At 40.8% G+C, this 22225-nt stretch overlaps 1 protein-coding gene across 1 annotated transcript in view; it reads left to right on the forward strand.

Moving 5' to 3' along the window:
- The window catches only part of VPS41 (VPS41 subunit of HOPS complex), a 234039-nt gene that overhangs the window by 19399 nt on the left and 192415 nt on the right, over window positions 1-22225 (forward strand). The window contains exon 3 of the mRNA XM_044293996.1: window positions 9134-9241. Coding sequence (XP_044149931.1) covers window positions 9134-9241 — 108 coding nt within the window. The remainder of the gene's footprint in view (window positions 1-9133; window positions 9242-22225) is intronic.

Genomic DNA, 22225 nt, shown 5'->3' on the forward strand with positions numbered 1-22225 from the left:
CCCCCGTCAGTCAGAATATGGCTTATACTCAGGATAGGTTTTCTATATCAAAGAACCAGGCAATGGGCCAGACAATATTAAAAATAAAAAAGAAACATTACTCACCTACACCGATCCTTCGTTCAACGATGCTTTGGTCCATTCTGCTCTCACTTTCTGTCCCAGCTTTACACGCCGGAAATGCTAAGGACCTCTTAGGCACTCTGTGGTGTGTCACTGCTAGGGTCAGTGATTGGCTCAGTGGGTCTTTCCTAGCATTACTGGCCTGCGGAGTCGGGACAGAAGGTATTGGGGGTGAGTAATGCTACTCCCTGAAAACCCCTTTAAAGCATGGATCTGAAGGTGGGAGTGCTGTTCCGTATTTTTCAGATCAGTATGTGTGTTGTACAGTTACTTGATTTGAGTTATAGCAAAAAATCTGTGTTTCACTTAATTATTTTTGGATTAGTCACAAAAAAGCTAAATCAAGATGTGGTAGATTGGATTCTGACCTTCGAAAATGGGATTTTTATTTAGGATTTTTGATGTATTCTGGCAAGTAAAGTGGGCAATTGGAGCCAAGGATTCATGAGAGTCCGAGTTCTCCTAGGCTCCCATACTCACACATTGACATTCAGTGATGCCGTGAAATTGTATCATTAGGCTCCATGCTGTAGCCCTTGTGGAATTGATATGGTTTGCAATAGCCATTTGAGTTCACCAGAGTATATAAAATTGTCTTTTGTGCTATCACTTCTAGGCAGAGCCAAAGATCTCATTTTACTGTTTGCTGATGTCTGTGTGAAAGGAAAATTATGTTGTGACAGCGAAGACTTATAGAAATGTTTTTTTTTTCTTTACACCTACATAATAACTAGGTTGTGTCAATGTTAAAGGCTTCTTCCCACCATGAAATGGCATCTGTTAGCAGATTTGTACCTATGAAAATGGCTGACCTGTTACATCTGTGCTTGGCGGCTGAAGGCATCTGTGTTGGTCCCATGTTCATATGTGCCTGCATGGCTGAGAAATATGATGTTTTAATATATGCAACACAGATGCCTTCAGCTGCCAAGCGCACATGTAACAGGTCAGCCAGTTTCATAGGTACAAAGCTGCTGACAGATGCCCTTTTAAAGGGGCTGTCCCAAAATACAGGATGAATAATAAGTGGTTGATAGACTGGGATCTAACAGCTATGAACCCCACCAGTCATGAGTATGGGGGTCCTGTGTCTCCTCCTGTGAGTAGAGAAGTAGTCCAGCATGCAGGCTGCCACTTGATTCTTCTCTATGGAACTGCTGAAGAGAGTCCGAGCACAGTGCTTGGTTATCTCCATTAACCCTTTCAGCCCCGGAGGATTTTTAGTTTTCGTTTTTCACTCCCTGCGTTACTGGAGGCATAACTTGTTAAATGTCTGTGATTGGCATTATCGCCGATCGGCATTCTGCAGCTTGCTGTGTATTGTATATACAATACTTGCCAGCTGCAGGAGCCAAACAAAGCAAACTTTTTAAATTAAACCCGTTTGCAAAAATTAGTTTTTTAAAATCACAAAATAAATGTAAATCAATTTAAAAAAAATAATCGTTTCAGCGGTGTCCATAACCTTTAAAGTGAACGTTTCTGTTCTATCATTGGGCAGCATGGTGTAGAACAGGAGTGGTTGAACACACTGATGTACAGGTTTTTCGGATACGATTTAGTATAACGTGTTTTATTTATTTAGATCTCTGCTCATTCTGAGCTTAGGAGTCCAGTGGGTGGTTCTGTCTCTATTTATAATCAAAAATATGGTTGGGGTGTGTCTTTATGATAAGTTGTGTGATTGAGGGTCTTAATACGAGAGGTTTAAGGGTTCATGGATAGTTTTTAGCATTGTTGATGAAAAGTGCAATAAACGCGGAATAATTCTAAAGGAGAACTACTAATCAGTCGCCTCTCGACTTTTCACGACTTTCCTTGCTCCTCAGGAAAACGCCATGACCCGTTTCCCTCCTCTCCTGTTTAAGACCATTTAAAGTACCAAGCATATTTTTAGTAATGTTGACTTTTCTGTTTTTACGGGACAGTTTGATCGGCTTGTCTGTTTAATTAAAGTGCAGTACATAAAAAAAAAAACACTTAAAACATGTTCTTTAAGAAATTGATTTTTGAAAGGAAAGCTGCGAGTTTTCTTGTATGGGGTAAATGTCACTCTGTTCATGGCTGCGCTTTGCTTCTAGTCAGGACTTGTACTATTTCATTGCGTTGCCATGGAGACGGAGCTAACTGTCATCTCGACTCAAGCCGATGATGGTTTTATTTGTAGGTTTTCAGGATTATTAAAATTTAACAAAAATTATTGATTTTCTTTTTATTAACGCTGCCTTGTGTTTATCCAAAAAGTCCTGGTGCTAGCAAGCTTTTCCCTGTCAAGTGATAAATAGTAAATATATATATTTAAAGGGGGTGCTGCCCAAAAAAAAAAGTGTTTTTTTTTCCTTTTTTTCAAGGCACACAGAAAAAAATATTTTTCCATTTACGTTCTTTTTTTTTTTTGTTTTTTTTTCAATCCTTTAGTTGTTTCGAACGTGATGTATTGTCCTCAGCAATTGAGCACTCGGAGAGAATTGTATTTTACAAATCATTTTCCATTTCCTTTGTTTACAGCAAGACAAAATGCCTCCCAAAATCACAGTTAGTCAGACTTTAACTTAACATAAAAGATACCTGTCAGAACATGAAATGGCGCATCAGCATGCCAAATTGTTGAAGTTTTCCCGTGTATTTATGTGCTTGTACAGCCTGGCAAAATGCTTCAGTGCACTAAGTTCTCAAAGTATATATTTTCCTCCGCGTAAAAGAAACTATTACCTTTTTTTTTTTTTTTTTCCCCGTTATAAATGAGAATGGCAAAAACTTATTTACATCAACTTTATCTAATGGCCTGTATGAGTGCTTTTATGCAAAATAGCCAGGAGACTAGAATTAACTTTTCACATTGGCTGCACATTAGTTCTCCGCATTTAAAACGCGTCAAGTGGGCAGCGTTATTACAATGACACACTGCAGAGAATTTGCCTTTCACTGCACAAAACTATTTTAGCATTTATATAAAAAAACGCAGATGGCATCGTTATTGTTGCTTTTATTTGGATTAATGCCTTTTTCTGGCTTTTTGTCCCAATTTCTTTTTCTTTTTTAAATCGCAAAAACATTCCTCTACAACCCTGTAATAGTACTAGAACGGAATCGTGTGTTGCAGCCTTTTACATTAGCAGGGTGATCGTATTTAAAATCATTGGTTGTAAAGAGCCCATTGCCCCATTAAAACCCGGATGTGTTACCGACAGTAACGGAACTGTAAGTACCAGGACAATTGCAATAACCATCGTTTGGACTCCATGGAAATGGAGCTAAACGAGTGCCGATCGACACAATGTGTGTGCAGTCATCACTCATTTTGGGACCCTATGTTTACACACTTTTGGGGTCAAGCTGGTATAAAATAGAACTGGCTTTTCAGTTGAGACAAATCTCATTACCTTTCCCCAAGTTGTTCTTTGGAGGTAGTAATTGGAGTAGTCTATCGTTAGCACCACACTCTTGGGGAGGTATTGGAGGTGAGTAATGCTACTCCCTGAAAAGGCAGGGAGTACTGCATGCAGTTCTTTTAGTCTGGCTGCCGTGCCACCGCCAGAACTCCGCCCCGCCCCCATGATAGTCAATGGGGACGGAGCAGCAGTCTGGGGGCACATGTGAACTGGCGGCAGGATGGATCAGACAGGTTGTTCACCTGCCGGAACAGCCTGCCAGAGTTCCCTGCCGCTAATGTGAAAGTACCCTTAGGTGGTTAAGGGGGTTGTCCAGGATTTTACTATTGAAGGGCTGTCTTCAGGATAGGCATCAGTATCAGATTGGAGAGGGTCTGACTTTCTGCACCCCCATTATAGTCCATGGGGACGGAGCAGCAGTCTGGGGGGACATGTGAACTAGCGGCAGGACACATCCGACAGGCTGTTCACCTGTCGGAACAGCCTGCCGGAGTCCCCTGCCGCTTATGTGAATGTTAGGTTCAGGCGGTTGTTCAGGATTTTACTATTGAAGGGCTATCTTCAGGATAGGCATCAGTATCAGATTGGAGGGGGGCTGACTTTCTGCGCCCTCACCGCCCCCATTATAGTCAATGGGGATGGAGCAGCAGTCCGGGGGCACACAGTCACTAGCGGCAGGACGGATCTGATAGGCTGTTCACCTGCCGGAACAGCCTGCCGGAGTCCCCTGCTGCTAATGTGAAAGTACCCATAGGTGGTTAAGGGGGTTGTCCAGGATTTTACTATTGAAGGTCTGTCTTCAGGCATCAGTATCAGATTGGAGGGGGTCTGTCTTCAGGCATCAGTATCAGATTGGAGGGGGTCTGACTTTCTGCACCCTCACCAATAAACTGTTTCAGGTAGCTCTGGCACTGGAACTGCTGAGCCCCGTCCATTCTGTAGTGGACATAGCTAATAATTGGAGCAATATATTTTATTTGGAGCACTAAATTCCACAACATAGTAAAGTATCCCCTTTTAACAATTGACTGTCCACGTGATCCAGAATATAATCCCACCCCTTGGCAGGTGCCATTGTAACAAGTTGGTGGTGTCATTTGGAGTCTTTGGTTGAGGCCACAACCTGGTTATATCAATCATGTCACATAGTAGTTAGGTTTTGGAGGCGTTAATCTGGTAAATTATATTGATGACCTATCCTTGGGTCGATTGTTAGGAACGCTCTTTGGTGATAATCTGTCAGTGTAAAGGTGATACCGATTACCTGATGAACAAGCGAAACGCTTGTTCATTGGGTAATTGCATCTTTCATGTGGTCACCAAAATCATGGTTTGCCAGAAACCACTCTCTTTGTATTTAAGAGAGTGGTTGCAATTTAATTTATGGGGTTTTATTTTCATCTCAAGGGACTTTTATAATCAGTGTTATTCACTTCACCTATCAATGGTTTTAATATTATGGGTGTATATAATTTTAGTTGGGTGGTATGTAGCTGTGGTTTAGACCTTTTTTTGTATTGAATACTTCTGTAGTTTCTCAGGGTTTTTTATTTTTTATTGAGAGTATAGATAAGTTATTTTAATGCACCCATTATGGTGCATGCTGAGATCACTAAAATCTCTGGGAAAATATCCCTCTAGACTAGCAGTAAAATTGATACATTTGCTGAAAAATGTGCTAGTAGTACCTAAAAACTTTTCTTTTATTTGCAATAAAATGACTTTAGGCGAATTCTTCCCATGTTCTCGGATATAGGCTGACTCCATAAATATGTTGTGGTTTGTTCAGAAATTGGGAAAGAAGCAGGGAAATATCAATTGTTGCTGACCTTTATCTCCAGGCTTAGTTCTGTGCTGAATTAGAAGAGGTTTCACCCTTAGAAGACCACCTCTAAACTGGAAGCGTATCCTATAGAAACCAACTTAAAGGGGTATTACAAATCTACGATTAAATGTCATAGTTTATCCAATTTTTTTTTAAAATAGGTTTTGTATAATCTTCTCACAATTTTCAAGATTTCTGCCTGCATGTTATAAAACCCATTCCTGGCCATGTGATGGACACAAAAGTACGCTACCTGTCAATTAGAGGTGGCCTTGCGGTTCGCCCGGCGGTCGTTTTGCGGCGAACTTTGCGTGTTTGCGATTCGCCAAACATGAGAACATGTGAAATTCACGCCTGCCATATTCTTTTACATTGTGAAGAACTTTGACCCATGACACATCCATCGGGTGGTACAGGACAGCCAATTGAGATGTTTCAGCACATGGACATACCCCCTACCTTATAAATAAACCTGATCTGGCCGCCATTTTATATTCAGTGTTTCGCCAGCGTAGGGAGAGGTTGCTGTGTGGAGCAGGGACAGGCTGTTAGGGACACCAAACGCTAGTTAATAGGGCCACAAAAGTCTTTTTAAGCACTATTATAGGTGTGCTATCAATAGGTGTGATACACAGAGGGGTGCGATATACTTATAATATACTTTTATAATGAGTCAAAAACGCATAGATCTATATAGTGATCCCCTGGAAGTCATCGGCCTAGGGGCTTACTAGGGCCATTTTTATTTAGTGTAAGGATCCGGACGGGGTCTCTCTTATCAGGGTGGGTGCTCTGTGGTTAGTCTATCAGGGCCAGAATAACACCCCCCCCGTAGGGTAATATCAGGGACAGTTCTTTGCCCACCCTGTCCTTCAATACCACATCATCATCTGGCCAGGGATAGATGGTTTTTGCTTTCCCTCCGGGATTCATGGATGTGCACTGTATTCCCCCGGATTGTGGTAGGACATATGGTTTCTGATTTGGTGCCGCCGAACACCTGATTTAGTGCCGCCGAGCACTTATTGCCTACCACATCTATTCTTTTTGCTTAACTTTAATAATGATTTTTTTTTTTCATTTTGAGGGATATCTTTTCCATTCACACGTCCGCAAAATGGGTCCGCATCCATTCCACAGTTTTGCGGAATGGGTGCAGACCCATTCATTTTCAATGGGGCCGGAATGTGCTGTCCGCATCCGCATTTGTGGATCCACATCCGCATTTGCGGATCCGCACTTCGCATCTGTGCTTCCGTTTCCGAAAAAAAATAGAACATGTACTATTCTTGTCCGCAATTGCAGACAAGATTAGGCATTTTCTATTATAGTGCCAGCGATGTGCGGTCCACAAATTGCGGAATGCACATTGCCTGTGTCTGTGTTTTCCGCAAAACACTTACGGATGTGTGAATGGACCCTCATAGTAACATTATTAAAGGTTACGTTTTATCTTTATGTATATTCTAATAGATTGCCTTCCTTGTGCAATGTTATAATATACTTTCTATGTTAGAAAGTATATTATAGTGCATTTGTATTGTGTGGCAGTTGTGTGCGGTTCTGCTGCGATACTGCAGGTATATAGAGGGACAAGCGTTATTGAAACAAATCATTTCTACTGGTGTGATATACCGTCTTTTTATTTTATTTTTTTACTTTTTATTTAATAACTATTTCCCCCCTTAGGGGCTAGAACCTGGGATCTTTCAATTCCTTGTCCTATTCACCCTGATAGAGTGAGGCAGTAGCACAACCTAGTATCGATAAAAGGCAAATCCCGGTATCTTAGCGAAAGTTGGACAAAAGTATCGATTGGGTATCTCTATTTCGATACCTGCAACAACCCTAGTCTAAACTCCATGCGCCGTAAGGACCTTATGATATTGCAAGGGCACTTGACATTTTAGAGTCATGTATGTTTGAGGCAGCCACGGGATGTACCAGCAGGAAAATATCTACAACCCTTGCACTCTGGTAATAAAGATTACTAATATAATAATAGTATTAATAATAACTAACCCTATTGATAGTGTTAGCGGGGAGGCGCATGGTCATTTTGGGATTGAGGCTTTCAATTTCACATGACCCTGTGATGTCAGACGGTCCATATGGAGCATAGAGTTTAGAATCTACCATTTCCTAATGAATCCTACATTTCCCATCATGTCTGGCTTTGTAGGGACAAAGGGTGTGGAGTCTGGGAGTCTTAGTTTCACCACAGCTGGAGTGCCGGAGGTTAACCATCGCTGCCCTACCAATTCTGTTTTGTCTCTTCTTCGGGCCCTGGTTTCTCAGCCGATCACCAGTCTTAGGGTACTTTCACATTAGTGTTTTCTTTTCCGGCGCTGAGTTCCGTCCTAGGCGCTCAAATCCGGAAAAGAACTGATCAGTTTTATCCTAATGCATTCTGAATGGAGGGGTCCGTCCCTCAGGATGCATCAGGATGCCTTCGGTTCAGTCTTTTTGACTGATCAGGACGGAGATAATACTGCAGCATGCTACGGTTTTATCTCCGGCCCAAAAAACTGAACACTTTTCTCAGGGATATATTAGTGCCGAATCTGGCACTAAAAATACCGCAATGCCGCAGACCAGTAAAAATGTTAAAAAATATATAACGGATCAGTTTCTCCGGATGACATCTGGAGAGATGGATCCGTTCTTGCAATGCATTTGTAAGACGAATCCATCTACAAATGCTGTCCGTTCGCATGCAGATTGCCTGATCCGTCAGGCAGTTCCGGAGACGGAGCTGCTTGCCAGATCTCTCTGCCGCAAGTGTGAAAGTACCCATAGCAGTACCCCGCCCCAGTCAGTGACTGGCTGCACAGGCCTTTACTGGCATTTCTAGCAACAGCATGGGATTAGTGGAGGCCATTAATGCTTCTGTTTTATTTTTACACTATATGACCATTAAAAAAACGATTTTTCTAGAAAAACCCTATAATGGCTTAAAGCAAAGATCTTCAAAACTGTGAGATATAGAAATAGAAAGTATGCTGGTATAGTTTTATGCAGTCAATATACTTTTCATTATACATTTTTATTTACTGAAATAAAATCCCTTTTTGTCTGATGAAATGGGAATACCACTTTAAGTCCTATCCTAATGTGTGCTGGCTAAAAAACACCCAGGGTTCAGCAACCTTCGGCACTCCGGCTACTGTGAAAGTACAACTCCCAGCAGGCACACTTTCTTGGCTGTTCTTGTAACTCCCATAGAAGTGAAAGGAGGATTCTGTGAGTTGTCGTTTTTAGAACAGCTGGAGTGTCGGAGGTTGCTGATCCCTGACCAACACCTAGGACCCCCGCCGATCAGCAGTTTGAGAAAGCGGCCTATGTGCAATGTACATGGTATAGCGGCTCTGCTTGGTATTGCTCTCAGCCCCAGTCAGCCGTTGCCTTCTCAAACAGCTGATCAGCAGGGATCCCGGGTATCGGACCCCGACAATCGGATACTGATGGCCTATTCTGAGGATAGGTCTTCAGCAACAAAATCTCGGAAAACCCCTTCAAGATTACAACTGCCGGTTTTCCGGTTTCTACATATTGACAACCTATTCTTTGGACAAGTCATCAATACCAGTTTGGTGTGAGTCCTAGACTTGACACCTCTCAGATCAGCTGTTTTTGGCAGACGCTGGTGCCAGACACAACACCAGTCTGATATTGATCACTTCAGAGTAGGTCATTAGTATCTGGAATCCAGAAAACACCTTCACGAGTCTAGAAGTTATTTCATACACATTAAAATCAAATTTTAAAATGTTTTCTTTTATTTTCCCTCTAGGAGGATGATAGTGAAGAAGAGCCAAAGCTGAAATATGAAAGGCTGTCCAATGGAGTGAGTGACATCTTACAAGAAGATGCAGCAAGCTGTATGACAGTCCACGAGAAGGTATATCTAGATTCCAGATACAATCTGAAATCTACTTTTTAGTTATTTACAGGTCTCTGTCAACAGGTAATACTGAGTTACATTTCTCCGTATTACCTCTCAGTGGAAAATTAAATGGATTTACCTACAATAACCATGTATCACCTATCCATTATCACTAGTATGGGGGCACACATTTTCTATTCTTCCTCAGTTTCTCAGGGAGGCATTTATATTAAGTGGTGGTTGAGCATGCTCCATGCTGTACTAGAAGTATCTGTGCACCACACTTATGCAGTTCAGGCAGAGCATGTTACTAGAGACCACCATAGTAGTGATTGGTAGGTTCCCCGGCAGTCATACGTTTATTACCTGTTCATTATTCTGCTAGTACCGCTGTTCAGTGCTCTGCTAATATTACTGTTCATTATTCTGCTAGTACCGCTGTTCATTATTCTGCTAGTACCGCTGTTCATTATTCTGCTAGTACCGCTGTTCGTTATTCTGCTAGTACCGCTGTTCATTATTCTGCTAGTACCGCTGTTCATTATTCTGCTAGTACCGCTGTTCATTATTCTGCTAGTACCGCTGTTCATTTATTCTGCTAGTACCGCTGTTCATTATTCTGCTAATATTACTGTTCGTTATTCTGCTAGTGCCGCTGTTCATTATTCTGCTAGTACCGCTGTTCATTATTCTGCTAGTACCGCTGTTAATTATTCTGCTAGTACCGCTGTTAATTATTCTGCTAGTACCGCTGTTCGTTATTCTGCTGGTACCTCTGTTCTTTATTCTGCTAGTACCGCTGTTCGTTATTCTGCTAGTACCGCTGTTCGTTATTCTGCTAGTACCGCTGTTCATTATTCTGCTAGTACCGCTGTTCATTATTCTGCTAGTACCTCTGTTTGTTATTCTGCTAGTACCTCTGTTTGTTATTCTGCTAGTACCTCTGTTTGTTATTCTGCTAGTACCTCTGTTTGTTATTCTGCTAGTACCTCTGTTTGTTATTCTGCTAGTACCTCTGTTTGTTATTCTGCTAGTACCTCTGTTTGTTATTCTGCTAGTACAGCTGTTTGTTATTCTGCTAGTACCTCTGTTTGTTATTCTGCTAGTACCTCTGTTTGTTATTCTGCTAGTACCTCTGTTTGTTATTCTGCTAGTACCTCTGTTTGTTATTCTGCTAGTACCTCTGTTTGTTATTCTGCTAGTACCTCTGTTTGTTATTCTGCTAGTACCTCTGTTTGTTATTCTGCTAGTACCTCTGTTCGTTATTCTGCTAGTACCGCTGTTTGTTATTCTGCTAGTACAGCTGTTTGTTATTCTGCTAGTACAGCTGTTTGTTATTCTGCTAGTACAGCTGTTCGTTATTCTGCTAGTACCTCTGTTTGTTATTCTGCTAGTACCTCTGTTTGTTATTCTGCTAGTACCTCTGTTCGTTATTCTGCTAGTACCTCTGTTCGTTATTCTGCTAGTACCGCTGTTTGTTATTCTGCTAGTACAGCTGTTCGTTATTCTGCTAGTACCGCTGTTCATTATTCTGCTAGTACCTCTGTTCGTTATTCTGCTAGTACCTCTGTTCGTTATTCTGCTAATACCGCTGTTCATTATTCTGCTAATATTACTGTTCATTATTCTGCTAATATTACTGTTCATTATTCTGCTAATATTACTGTTCATTATTCTGCTAATATTACTGTTCATTATTCTGCTAATATTACTGTTCATTATTCTGCTAATATTACTGTTCATTATTCTGCTAGTACCGCTGTTCATTATTCTGCTAGTACCGCTGTTCATTATTCTGCCAGTACCGCTGTTCATTATTCTGCTAGTACCGCTGTTCATTATTCTGCTAGTACCGCTGTTAATTATTCTGCTAGTACCGCTGTTCATTATTCTGCTAGTACCGCTGTTCATTATTCTGCTAGTACCGCTGTTCATTATTCTGCTAGTACTGCTGTTCATTATTCTGCTAGTACTGCTGTTCATTATTCTGCTAGTACTGTTGTTCATTATTCTGCTAGTACTGCTGTTCATTATTCTGCTAGTACTGCTGTTCATTATTCTGCTAGTACTGCTGTTCATTATTCTGCTAGTACTGCTGTTCATTATTCTGCTAGTACCGCTGTTTGTTATTCTGCTAGTACCTCTGTTTGTTATTCTGCTAGTACCTCTGTTTGTTATTCTGCTAGTACCTCTGTTCGTTATTCTGCTAGTACCTCTGTTCGTTATTCTGCTAATACCGCTGTTCATTATTCTGCTAATATTACTGTTCATTATTCTGCTAATATTACTGTTCATTATTCTGCTAATATTACTGTTCATTATTCTGCTAATATTACTGTTCATTATCTGCTAGTACCGCTGTTCATTATTCTGCTAATATTACTGTTCATTATTCTGCTAATATTACTGTTCATTATCTGCTAGTACCGCTGTTCATTATTCTGCTAGTACCGCTGTTCATTATTCTGCTAGTACCGCTGTTCATTATTCTGCTAGTACCGCTGTTCATTATTCTGCTAGTACCGCTGTTCATTATTCTGCTAGTACCGCTGTTCATTATTCTGCTAGTACCGCTGTTCATTATTCTGCTAGTACCGCTGTTCATTATTCTGCTAGTACCGCTGTTCATTATTCTGCTAGTACTGCTGTTCATTATTCTGCTAATATTACTGCTGTTCATTATTCTTCTAGTACCGCTGTTCATTATTCTTCTAGTACCGCTGTTCGTTATTCTGCTAGTACCGCTGTTTGTTATTCTGCTAGTACCGCTGTTTGTTATTCTGCTAGTACCGCTGTTCATTATTCTGCTAGTACCGCTGTTCATTATTCTGCTAGTACCGCTGTTCATTATTCTGCTAGTACCGCTGTTCATTATTCTGCTAGTACCGCTGTTCATTATTCTGCTAGTACCGCTGTTCATTATTCTGCTAGTACCGCTGTTCATTATTCTGCTAGTACCGCTGTTCATTATTCTGCTAGTACCGCTGTTCATTATTCTGCTAGTACTGCTGTTCATTATTCTGCTAGTACTGCTGTTCATTATTCTGCTAGTACTGTTGTTCATTATTCTGCTAGTACTGCTGTTCATTATTCTGCTAATATTACTGTTCATTATTCTGCTAATATTACTGTTCATTATTCTGCTAATATTACTGTTCATTATTCTGCTAGTACCGCTGTTCATTATTCTGCTAGTACCGCTGTTCATTATTCTGCCAGTACCGCTGTTCATTATTCTGCTAGTACCGCTGTTCATTATTCTGCTAGTACCGCTGTTAATTATTCTGCTAGTACCGCTGTTCATTATTCTGCTAGTACCGCTGTTCATTATTCTGCTAGTACCGCTGTTCATTATTCTGCTAGTACTGCTGTTCATTATTCTGCTAGTACTGCTGTTCATTATTCTGCTAGTACTGTTGTTCATTATTCTGCTAGTACTGCTGTTCATTATTCTGCTAGTACTGCTGTTCATTATTCTGCTAGTACTGCTGTTCATTATTCTGCTAGTACTGCTGTTCATTATTCTGCTAGTACCGCTGTTTGTTATTCTGCTAGTACCTCTGTTTGTTATTCTGCTAGTACCTCTGTTTGTTATTCTGCTAGTACCTCTGTTCGTTATTCTGCTAGTACCTCTGTTCGTTATTCTGCTAATACCGCTGTTCATTATTCTGCTAATATTACTGTTCATTATTCTGCTAATATTACTGTTCATTATTCTGCTAATATTACTGTTCATTATTCTGCTAATATTACTGTTCATTATTCTGCTAATATTACTGTTCATTATCTGCTAGTACCGCTGTTCATTATCTGCTAATATTACTGTTCATTATTCTGCTAATATTACTGTTCATTATCTGCTAGTACCGCTGTTCATTATTCTGCTAGTACCGCTGTTCATTATTCTGCTAGTACCGCTGTTCATTATTCTGCTAGTACCGCTGTTCATTATTCTGCTAGTACCGCTGTTCATTATTCTGCTAGTACCGCTGTTCATTATTCTGCTAGTACCGCTGTTCATTATTCTGCTAGTACCGCTGTTCATTATTCTGCTAGTACCGCTGTTCATTATTCTGCTAGTACCGCTGTTCATTATTCTGCTAGTACCGCTGTTCATTATTCTGCTAGTACCGCTGTTCATTATTCTGCTAGTACCGCTGTTCATTATTCTGCTAGTACCGCTGTTCATTATTCTGCTAGTACCGCTGTTCATTATTCTGCTAGTACCGCTGTTCATTATTCTGCTAGTACCGCTGTTCATTATTCTGCTAGTACCGCTGTTCATTATTCTGCTAGTACCGCTGTTCATTATTCTGCTAGTACCGCTGTTCATTATTCTGCTAGTACCGCTGTTCATTATTCTGCTAGTACCGCTGTTCATTATTCTGCTAGTACCGCTGTTCATTATTCTGCTAGTACTGCTGTTCATTATTCTGCTAGTACCGCTGTTCATTATTCTGCTAGTACCGCTGTTCATTATTCTGCTAGTACCGCTGTTCATTATTCTGCTAGTACCGCTGTTCATTATTCTGCTAGTACCGCTGTTCATTATTCTGCTAGTACCGCTGTTCATTATTCTGCTAGTACCGCTGTTCATTATTCTGCTAGTACCGCTGTTCATTATTCTGCTAGTACCGCTGTTCATTATTCTGCTAGTACCGCTGTTCATTATTCTGCTAGTACCGCTGTTCATTATTCTGCTAGTACCGCTGTTCATTATTCTGCTAGTACCGCTGTTCATTATTCTGCTAGTACCGCTGTTCATTATTCTGCTAGTACCGCTGTTCATTATTCTGCTAGTACCGCTGTTCATTATTCTGCTAGTACCGCTGTTCATATTCTGCTAGTACCGCTGTTCATTATTCTGCTAGTACCGCTGTTCATTATTCTGCTAGTACCGCTGTTCATTATTCTGCTAGTACCGCTGTTCATTATTCTGCTAGTACCGCTGTTCATTATTCTGCTAGTACCGCTGTTCATTATTCTGCTAGTACCGCTGTTCATTATTCTGCTAGTACCGCTGTTCATTATTCTGCTAGTACCGCTGTTCATTATTCTGCTAGTACTGCTGTTCATTATTCTGCTAATATTACTGCTGTTCATTATTCTTCTAGTACCGCTGTTCATTATTCTTCTAGTACCGCTGTTTGTTATTCTGCTAGTACCGCTGTTTGTTATTCTGCTAGTACCGCTGTTTGTTATTCTGCTAGTACCGCTGTTTGTTATTCTGCTAGTACCGCTGTTTGTTATTCTGCTAGTACCTCTGTTTGTTATTCTGCTAGTACCGCTGTTTGTTATTCTGCTAGTACCGCTGTTTGTTATTCTGCTAGTACCGCTGTTTGTTATTCTGCTAGTACCGCTGTTTGTTATTCTGCTAGTACCGCTGTTTGTTATTCTGCTAGTACCGCTGTTTGTTATTCTGCTAGTACCGCTGTTCATTATTCTGCTAGTACCGCTGTTCATTATTCTGCTAGTACCGCTGTTCATTATTCTGCTAGTACCGCTGTTCATTATTCTGCTAGTACCGCTGTTCATTATTCTGCTAGTACCGCTGTTCATTTATTCTGCTAGTACCGCTGTTCATTATTCTGCTAATATTACTGTTCATTATCTGCTAGTACCGCTGTTCATTTATTCTGCTAGTACCGCTGTTCATTATTCTGCTAGTACCGCTGTTCATTATCTGCTAGTACCGCTGTTCATTATTCTGCTAGTACCGCTGTTCATTATTCTGCTAGTACTGCTGTTCATTATTCTGCTAGTACTGCTGTTCATTATTCTGCTAGTACTGCTGTTCATTATTCTGCTAGTACTGCTGTTCATTATTCTGCTAGTACTGCTGTTCATTATTCTGCTAGTACTGCTGTTCATTATTCTGCTAGTACTGCTGTTCATTATTCTGCTAGTACTGCTGTTCATTATTCTGCTAGTACTGCTGTTCATTATTCTGCTAGTACTGCTGTTCATTATTCTGCTAGTACCGCTGTTCATTATTCTGCTAGTACCGCTGTTCATTATTCTGCTAGTACCGCTGTTCATTTATTCTGCTAGTACCGCTGTTCATTATTCTGCTAATATTACTGTTCATTATCTGCTAGTACCGCTGTTCATTTATTCTGCTAGTACCGCTGTTCATTTATTCTGCTAGTACCGCTGTTCATTATTCTGCTAGTACCGCTGTTCATTATTCTGCTAGTACTGCTGTTCATTATTCTGCTAGTACTGCTGTTCATTATTCTGCTAGTACTGCTGTTCATTATTCTGCTAGTACTGCTGTTCATTATTTTGCTAGTACTGCTGTTCATTATTCTGCTAGTACTGCTGTTCATTATTCTGCTAATATTACTGCTGTTCATTATTCTTCTAGTACCGCTGTTTGTTATTCTGCTAGTACCGCTGTTCATTATTCTGCTAGTACCGCTGTTCATTATTCTGCTAGTACCGCTGTTCATTATTCTGCTAGTACCGCTGTTCATTATTCTGCTAATATTACTGTTCATTATCTGCTAGTACCGCTGTTCATTATTCTGCTAGTACCGCTGTTCATTATTCTGCTAATATTACTGTTCATTATCTGCTAGTACCGCTGTTCATTATTCTGCTAGTACTGCTGTTCATTATTCTGCTAATATTACTGTTCATTATCTGCTAGTACCGCTGTTCATTATTCTGCTAGTACCGCTGCTTGTTATTCTGCTAGTACCGCTGCTTGTTATTCTGCTAGTACCGCTGCTTGTTATTCTGCTAGTACCGCTGCTTGTTATTCTGCTAGTACCGCTGTTCTGTTCAGTGCTCTGCTAGTACCGCTGTTCTGTTCAGTGCTCTGCTAGTACCGCTGTTCTGTTCAGTGCTCTGCTAGTACCGCTGTTCTTTTCAGTGCTCTGCTAGTACCGCTGTTCTGTTCAGTGCTCTGCTAGTACCGCTGTTCTGTTCAGTGCTCTGCTAGTACCGCTCTTCTGTTCAGTATTCTGCTAGTACCGCTCTTCTGTTCAGTGCTATGCTAGTACCGCTCTTCTGTTCATTGATCTTCTAGTACCGCTCTTCTGTTCTCTGATAGTATTGGTAGTACTGCTGTTCAGATACCGGTGGACAGAGCATTACTGAGCCTGTAAACCCAACTCCATTGCATTGCAGTTGCCTGGAAGAAGAGCTGCAAATCGGCAGAAAATGACCATATAATATACCATACAAAAAGCCTCTAGCATCCATTGAAGTTTTGACTTCTAGACTAGTAGTGCACAAGACTTCAAATATTTCTAGAGCCGACTATTGTATGGGGTAGAACAATCCAACCTTCAGAGCCCCTCACGTGCATTTGATGAATTTCATTTCATAGACAAGAAGGAGGAATGTAACGGCTCGGCTCTACTTACTGTTATGTTTTATGGGGTAGAGAGTAAGGGAGATAAAAGGCCTTTCACAGAATGAGAGAGAGATCCTAAATCTCCACTCTCTGGAAATGAATGGCGGAAAACTTTCCCAGCTTTTCTGCTTGCTCTCCTCATCCTTTGTCCCTTAGCTATTTCAATGCTGAAATTCATTTTCTGTCTTCCTTCTTGTTTTTGGATTTTCTCGGGTGGTATCGGCTGTCTTCCAGGACACTTAGTCACCTTGAAATCAGCAGTTTATGTTTCCGTGACTGATAGAAAGGCTTTGCCTTCAAAGCAGCCCATCTGTTTGTTTCTCTTGGAATAAAAGGATGTTCATATCTTAAAAATATGTCCTGTGCCTTAAAAATACTTTCTGTGATTTGACATGGAAGGCTCGATATATGAAACAGTCTGTTAATGTCATTGAGGTTGTCAGTGGAAAAAGATGGCTCCTCGAGTTTAATGATATTTTTCTGTTTGTTACATTAAATGCACTTTGAAAGTTTTTCCTCCCTGTAAGTATAGGAGATCTTGTAGCTGGAGGTCACCAAAGTAGCTTTGCTGAGTGGACATTCTAGTTTTATAGGTTCCATTATTATAAACAGTAGAATTATGGTTGATAAATGGAGCGCTTGTAGTTGTGTACTGTTTGAGTGGTTTCACTTAACGGCAGAAACTCTTAAGTGCACTTTGGTACTGTGTATGTCACACTTAAGTCACATAAGGACAAGATACAGCCATTTTTATCTATGCAGGTTCTGGCCTCTTTCCTAATCAGTGATTGACAGCTTTCTCTGTATGCATAATGATATGGGGAAGGTTGTCAGTCACCACCCACTGGACTAGTAAGCATAGACTTTCTAGGGATTTAACTCCTTCTTGCCAGTTGACCTAAATGTACATCATAATCCCAGAAACTGTCCATGGAGCAGATACAGGAGCTCCATATGCGTTGGGTCAATAGGGACCTTTGCGGCTGAGTGATTGGACAGACACCCCCATCCTCCTGACGCAATAGCTTAGTGAAAGTCCCCAGATGTGCTATTTTACTGCTGTGGTAGGGTCTAATAGGATGTCAATAAAATCCCCATACACTGCAGTATAGAAGTATTGTAGTGTATAATACAAGTGATCACAGGTTCAAGTTCTCTAGGGGAACTAAAAAAGGTACAAATAGTTAAAGGGGTTGTGTCAGGAAACATATTCTGCATATGCCCCCTGAGCTGCCAGGGTGAAGGTAATCTAGCAGAGCAACTGGAGCAGTTAATGTGGAGATGTCTGGAACTATGAGTGGTACATGGCTGGTTCTAGCTTTGTTAGAAAGGTATTGTCGTGTTCTATATGTCTGAGTATGAATATTTGACATTTATGTACATCATAATGCTGGAAAATGTGTATAGAGCAGGCACAGGTGCTGAGTCCACTCTACATGTGGTGGGTCATTAGGGACCACAGAATCTGAGTGGTTAGACAGAGTTGATTCAGAAGCGAAAAACCCTCATGAGCTAGAAGCCAATTTTCAGCTAAATAATTCCTTCCGGACTCAAATCAGGCAATCACAATAACTCTCTGGATCAATACCTCTTCTCCAAGTTTCTAGAAACTGTAGCAGTAGCCTAGTGAAGGTCCTAATACCTGCTATTTCACTTCTCAAATGACATCCTGCAAGAGGAGGCATAGTTAAAAAGGTTTTCCAAGACTTTTATACTGATGACCTATCCTCTGGATAGGTCATCATTATCTAATCGGATGAGTCCAATTATCTGTTTGGGAAGGCATTGTCGCTCCTGTGAGCATTGCGGCCTTTCTCCTGCCTATCATGCGCATTGCTGTACATTGTATAGCGACTGTGCTAGGTATCGTGCTAGCCCATGTGACCAATAAACGTGTTGCCACTGGCTTAGGAAAAGCGTTGCTGCCTTCTCAAACAGCTGATTGGCGGGGTCCGACTCCCAAATATTGCTCCCCACCGATGAGGTACTGATACCTATCCAGAGGATAGGTCATCAGTTGTAAAGGCTCGGAAAACCCCTTTAAATAAAGCAGGGTGTAATGGGCTGCCGGTAGAATCATTATACACTGCAATATAGAAGTATTGCAGTGTATAGTACAATCAATCTCAGTTCAAGTCCTCTAGGGGGCACTTAAAAATGTAAAAATATGTAAAGTTGTCAAGAATATTAATAAAGGTACCGTAAATATTTTAAAATTCAACCCCCTTTTCCCATTTATCATATAAATTATAGTACAAATAAACATAATTGGTACGGTCACATCTGTAAATGTCTGAACTATTAAAATATCACTATCAAAATATAACTTGATGGACTTTTTTCAACCGTATTTACTATGTAACTTATCCCACACAGTGAACGCCACAAAGAAAAAAATCACATTGTCAACATTGCCATTTTTTGGTCATCTTGCCTCTCAACAAAATTAAATAAATAAAAATTATCAAAAAACCATATGGGTCCCAAAATGGCACAGCATGCCTCGATAAAACAAGACATCGCACACAGCATCAGCATCAGAAACTAAAAAAGTTATGGCGACACAAGGCGGTTTTATTTATTTGCCGTAAAAAAAAAGTGTTTTTAAGTTTTTCCGAAGTAATTAAATTTAAAAGTTGTACAAATCTTACCGACCCACAATAAGACCGGCATGTAATTTATACATCACAGTGAACGCAGTAAAAACGAAACCCAAAAGTCGTTGCTGGTATCGGGTTCCACAAATCATTGTTTACAGTTTGTAAACACATTATATGGAACATATAAAGGATCCTTTACAAAAAGCAAGACAGATGGCTGTGTTGATGGATCTTGGAAGACCACGGAAGGAAAAATTAAAACGAGAACAATGGCTTCAAATAGGAAGGGGAAAAATACAATTTCTGCTGAATCTTTGCCAACAAAACTACATATCAATCTGCTCATCTCCTCATGCACTAAACCAGGGGTCAGTAACCTCTGGCACTCCAGCTGTTTTGAAACTACAACTCCCAGCATGAGTGGTTGCGTGCTATTTTCAGAACTCCTCTATAAATGAATGGACCATGCTGTGAGTTGTAGTTTTACAACAGCTGGAGTGCCATAGGTTGCTGACCCCTGCACTAAACCATGCTACCCACAGGTAGGACTGTACCTACAACATGACAGGTCCCCTGCTAGTTCCTGGCAATGTAAACCTTGGTATCTGTTCATAATAGCGGTGATGATGATGATAATATAGCGATATTAGAATTAGCTTATTCTTTGGCTTTACAGACTGGGACATTCAGGGGCTGTTCCTGACTTGTCGTCCTAGAGTAGGTCATTTTCTGCACTGCCAATCATCCTTGAGCGCTTGCTCGTATTGTCTGATTTCAATATGTTCCTGACAGCCTTCTATGAGCTTTGCAGTGCGTATGAGCATATGTATCCCACGATGTTGGGTGCTATCAGTATTTCATGGGTGACATAGCAGATGGAGATACTCCTTCGCTCTGTGCAGTGTCCCGAGAGGGAAAGAAATTCAAAAATGTTTTTGTAAAAGAAATATTGGGCAATTCTGTCTATACAAACATTTTTTATGGCATGACGAAGAACCTCTTTAAAAGGGTTGTACCAAGTTTTGAAGTTATCTGCTATCCACAGGATAGGGCAGGGATGTGCACACTGCGACCCTCCAGCTGTTGTAAAACTACAACTCCCAGTATGCCCAGTCTGCCTACAGCTATCAGCCTACAGAAGGGCATGGTGGGAGTTGTAGTTTTACAACAGCTGGAGAGCCGCAGTTTGCCTATCCCTGGGATAGGGGTTAACCAACTGTTATGCGTGGGTCCAACTGCTGGGGCTCCCAGCTATCCCGAGAACTGATGGCCCCTTCCTCGGGGAGATTGCCAGAGATAGCTGAGTACAATGCTTGACTATTTCAAAGCTTCTGGTGCTTGATGCTGCCTGCTGGACTGTGTATCCAATCCCATCTGCTGAAGTGTGTATCTAGGCCTATCATGTCTGATACTATCTGATGAGCCTCTGTATCTAAGACTGTCAAGTGTCAAACTGTCTGACGAGCCGCTTTATCTAAAGTCTCATTCACACGACCGTATGAATGGGTCCGCATCTATTCTGCAGTTTTGGATGCAGCCCCATTCATTTCAATGCAAAAAAGATAGAACATGTTCTATTCTTGTCGGTTTTGCGGACCGTGGCATTCACGGACATGTGCATTGTTGGTATGGTCACTGACAACGGCGTCTCATAAAGAAGCACATTCAGAAGCTTCACGTAGTCGATAGTAAAGATACACGGTAATAAACTTGCAGTCTATAAACATGAATAAATGTCAGAGATAGCAAGTCCATGAATGGACAGAGATCATGGAGACAGAATAGAGCGCAGGACGTGCTACTGCAAGAGTTTGGGGGTGTCCCCTTCATCAGGCATGCACATTGCATCTCCAAGTGTGAATGTATACTATCAACTTATTCCATATGTGTCAGAATATCAAACAATAAAAATATATACAAACAAGAGCATAGGATGCATGTTAAGATGGACATATTACAATTTATAAACATAACACACCATAAATATCACATTTGCAAAAATGTATAAAAATATATCGCCTGCACCTTAGTTAAATCGCAGGAATAGATTAAAGCTACAATTCTCATTAAGACCATTGGGATTGATAGTTTCACAGGTAAAACTCCAATATACTTCCCTTTGAAGCAGTCTTTTTAGGGATTAGAATTTAGGGTTGGAGAACTCCTTTAAATGCAATGGAGCCTAAGCTTCACTGTGAAGTTCTCTCTGCACTAAGCTGCCTTACAGTCTGTGCCTTCTGCTTTGAGGGACAGCTATCCCTAGCTCCAACCTAGTGCTGTCAGCATTTCAGCATGGTCAAAACTGCTGACGGACTCCCTTTAACCAAAAGAATGCAAATAACTATAGCTCTTTTGGAGGAGTTTATGGTTTGGCTGGAGTGAGGTAGTTTTCTTCCTTTTGAAGGATAGCTAACTTACATACTATTTTATTTATTTATGAATCATTGCCTAAAGTTACTTCAGTGACAACCAGTGGCCCGCTCCCCGACTATGCAAAAGGCAGCCAGGAGTTAATGGGTTGGTCCAAGATTTTTATAAATTTTGCAAACAGCAGGAAACTATTAAAGGGATTCCGTAATTCAAAGAATGGGGGCACATCAAGGTGAAGAAAAGAGTGACGGCGCACGGTATGTAATACACAATGTAATTCAAGAAAAGAAAAAGAATACCGAGATAAAAGCTGCACATCTAAGAAATGTATCAAATTTATTTAAAGCAACAGACACAACAAGAAACACGTTAAAATTATTGTATACAATATATCAAGGCCATGTGGACCTATTACACATGCCACACTGACTCACCACAAAAGCATGAACATACCCCCACATGACAACAGTTTAAAGTGCATGAAATCCATCAACAAAATAGAAAGCTGTAATACTTATCATTCAAAGTAGCATAGTGGGGGTGTGCGTGGTGGTCAGGAAAGAAGCCCAATGCGTATCGCCAGGCTCTGCTGGCTTCCCCTGCGCCGCCTTCTACAGTTCAGCGCCGCCTCCGCAATCCTACTTGTCCATCTGCTCACTAGGCTCA

This window comes from Bufo gargarizans, chromosome 5, assembly GCF_014858855.1.
Source record: "Bufo gargarizans isolate SCDJY-AF-19 chromosome 5, ASM1485885v1, whole genome shotgun sequence".
Taxonomy (NCBI): domain Eukaryota; kingdom Metazoa; phylum Chordata; class Amphibia; order Anura; family Bufonidae; genus Bufo; species Bufo gargarizans.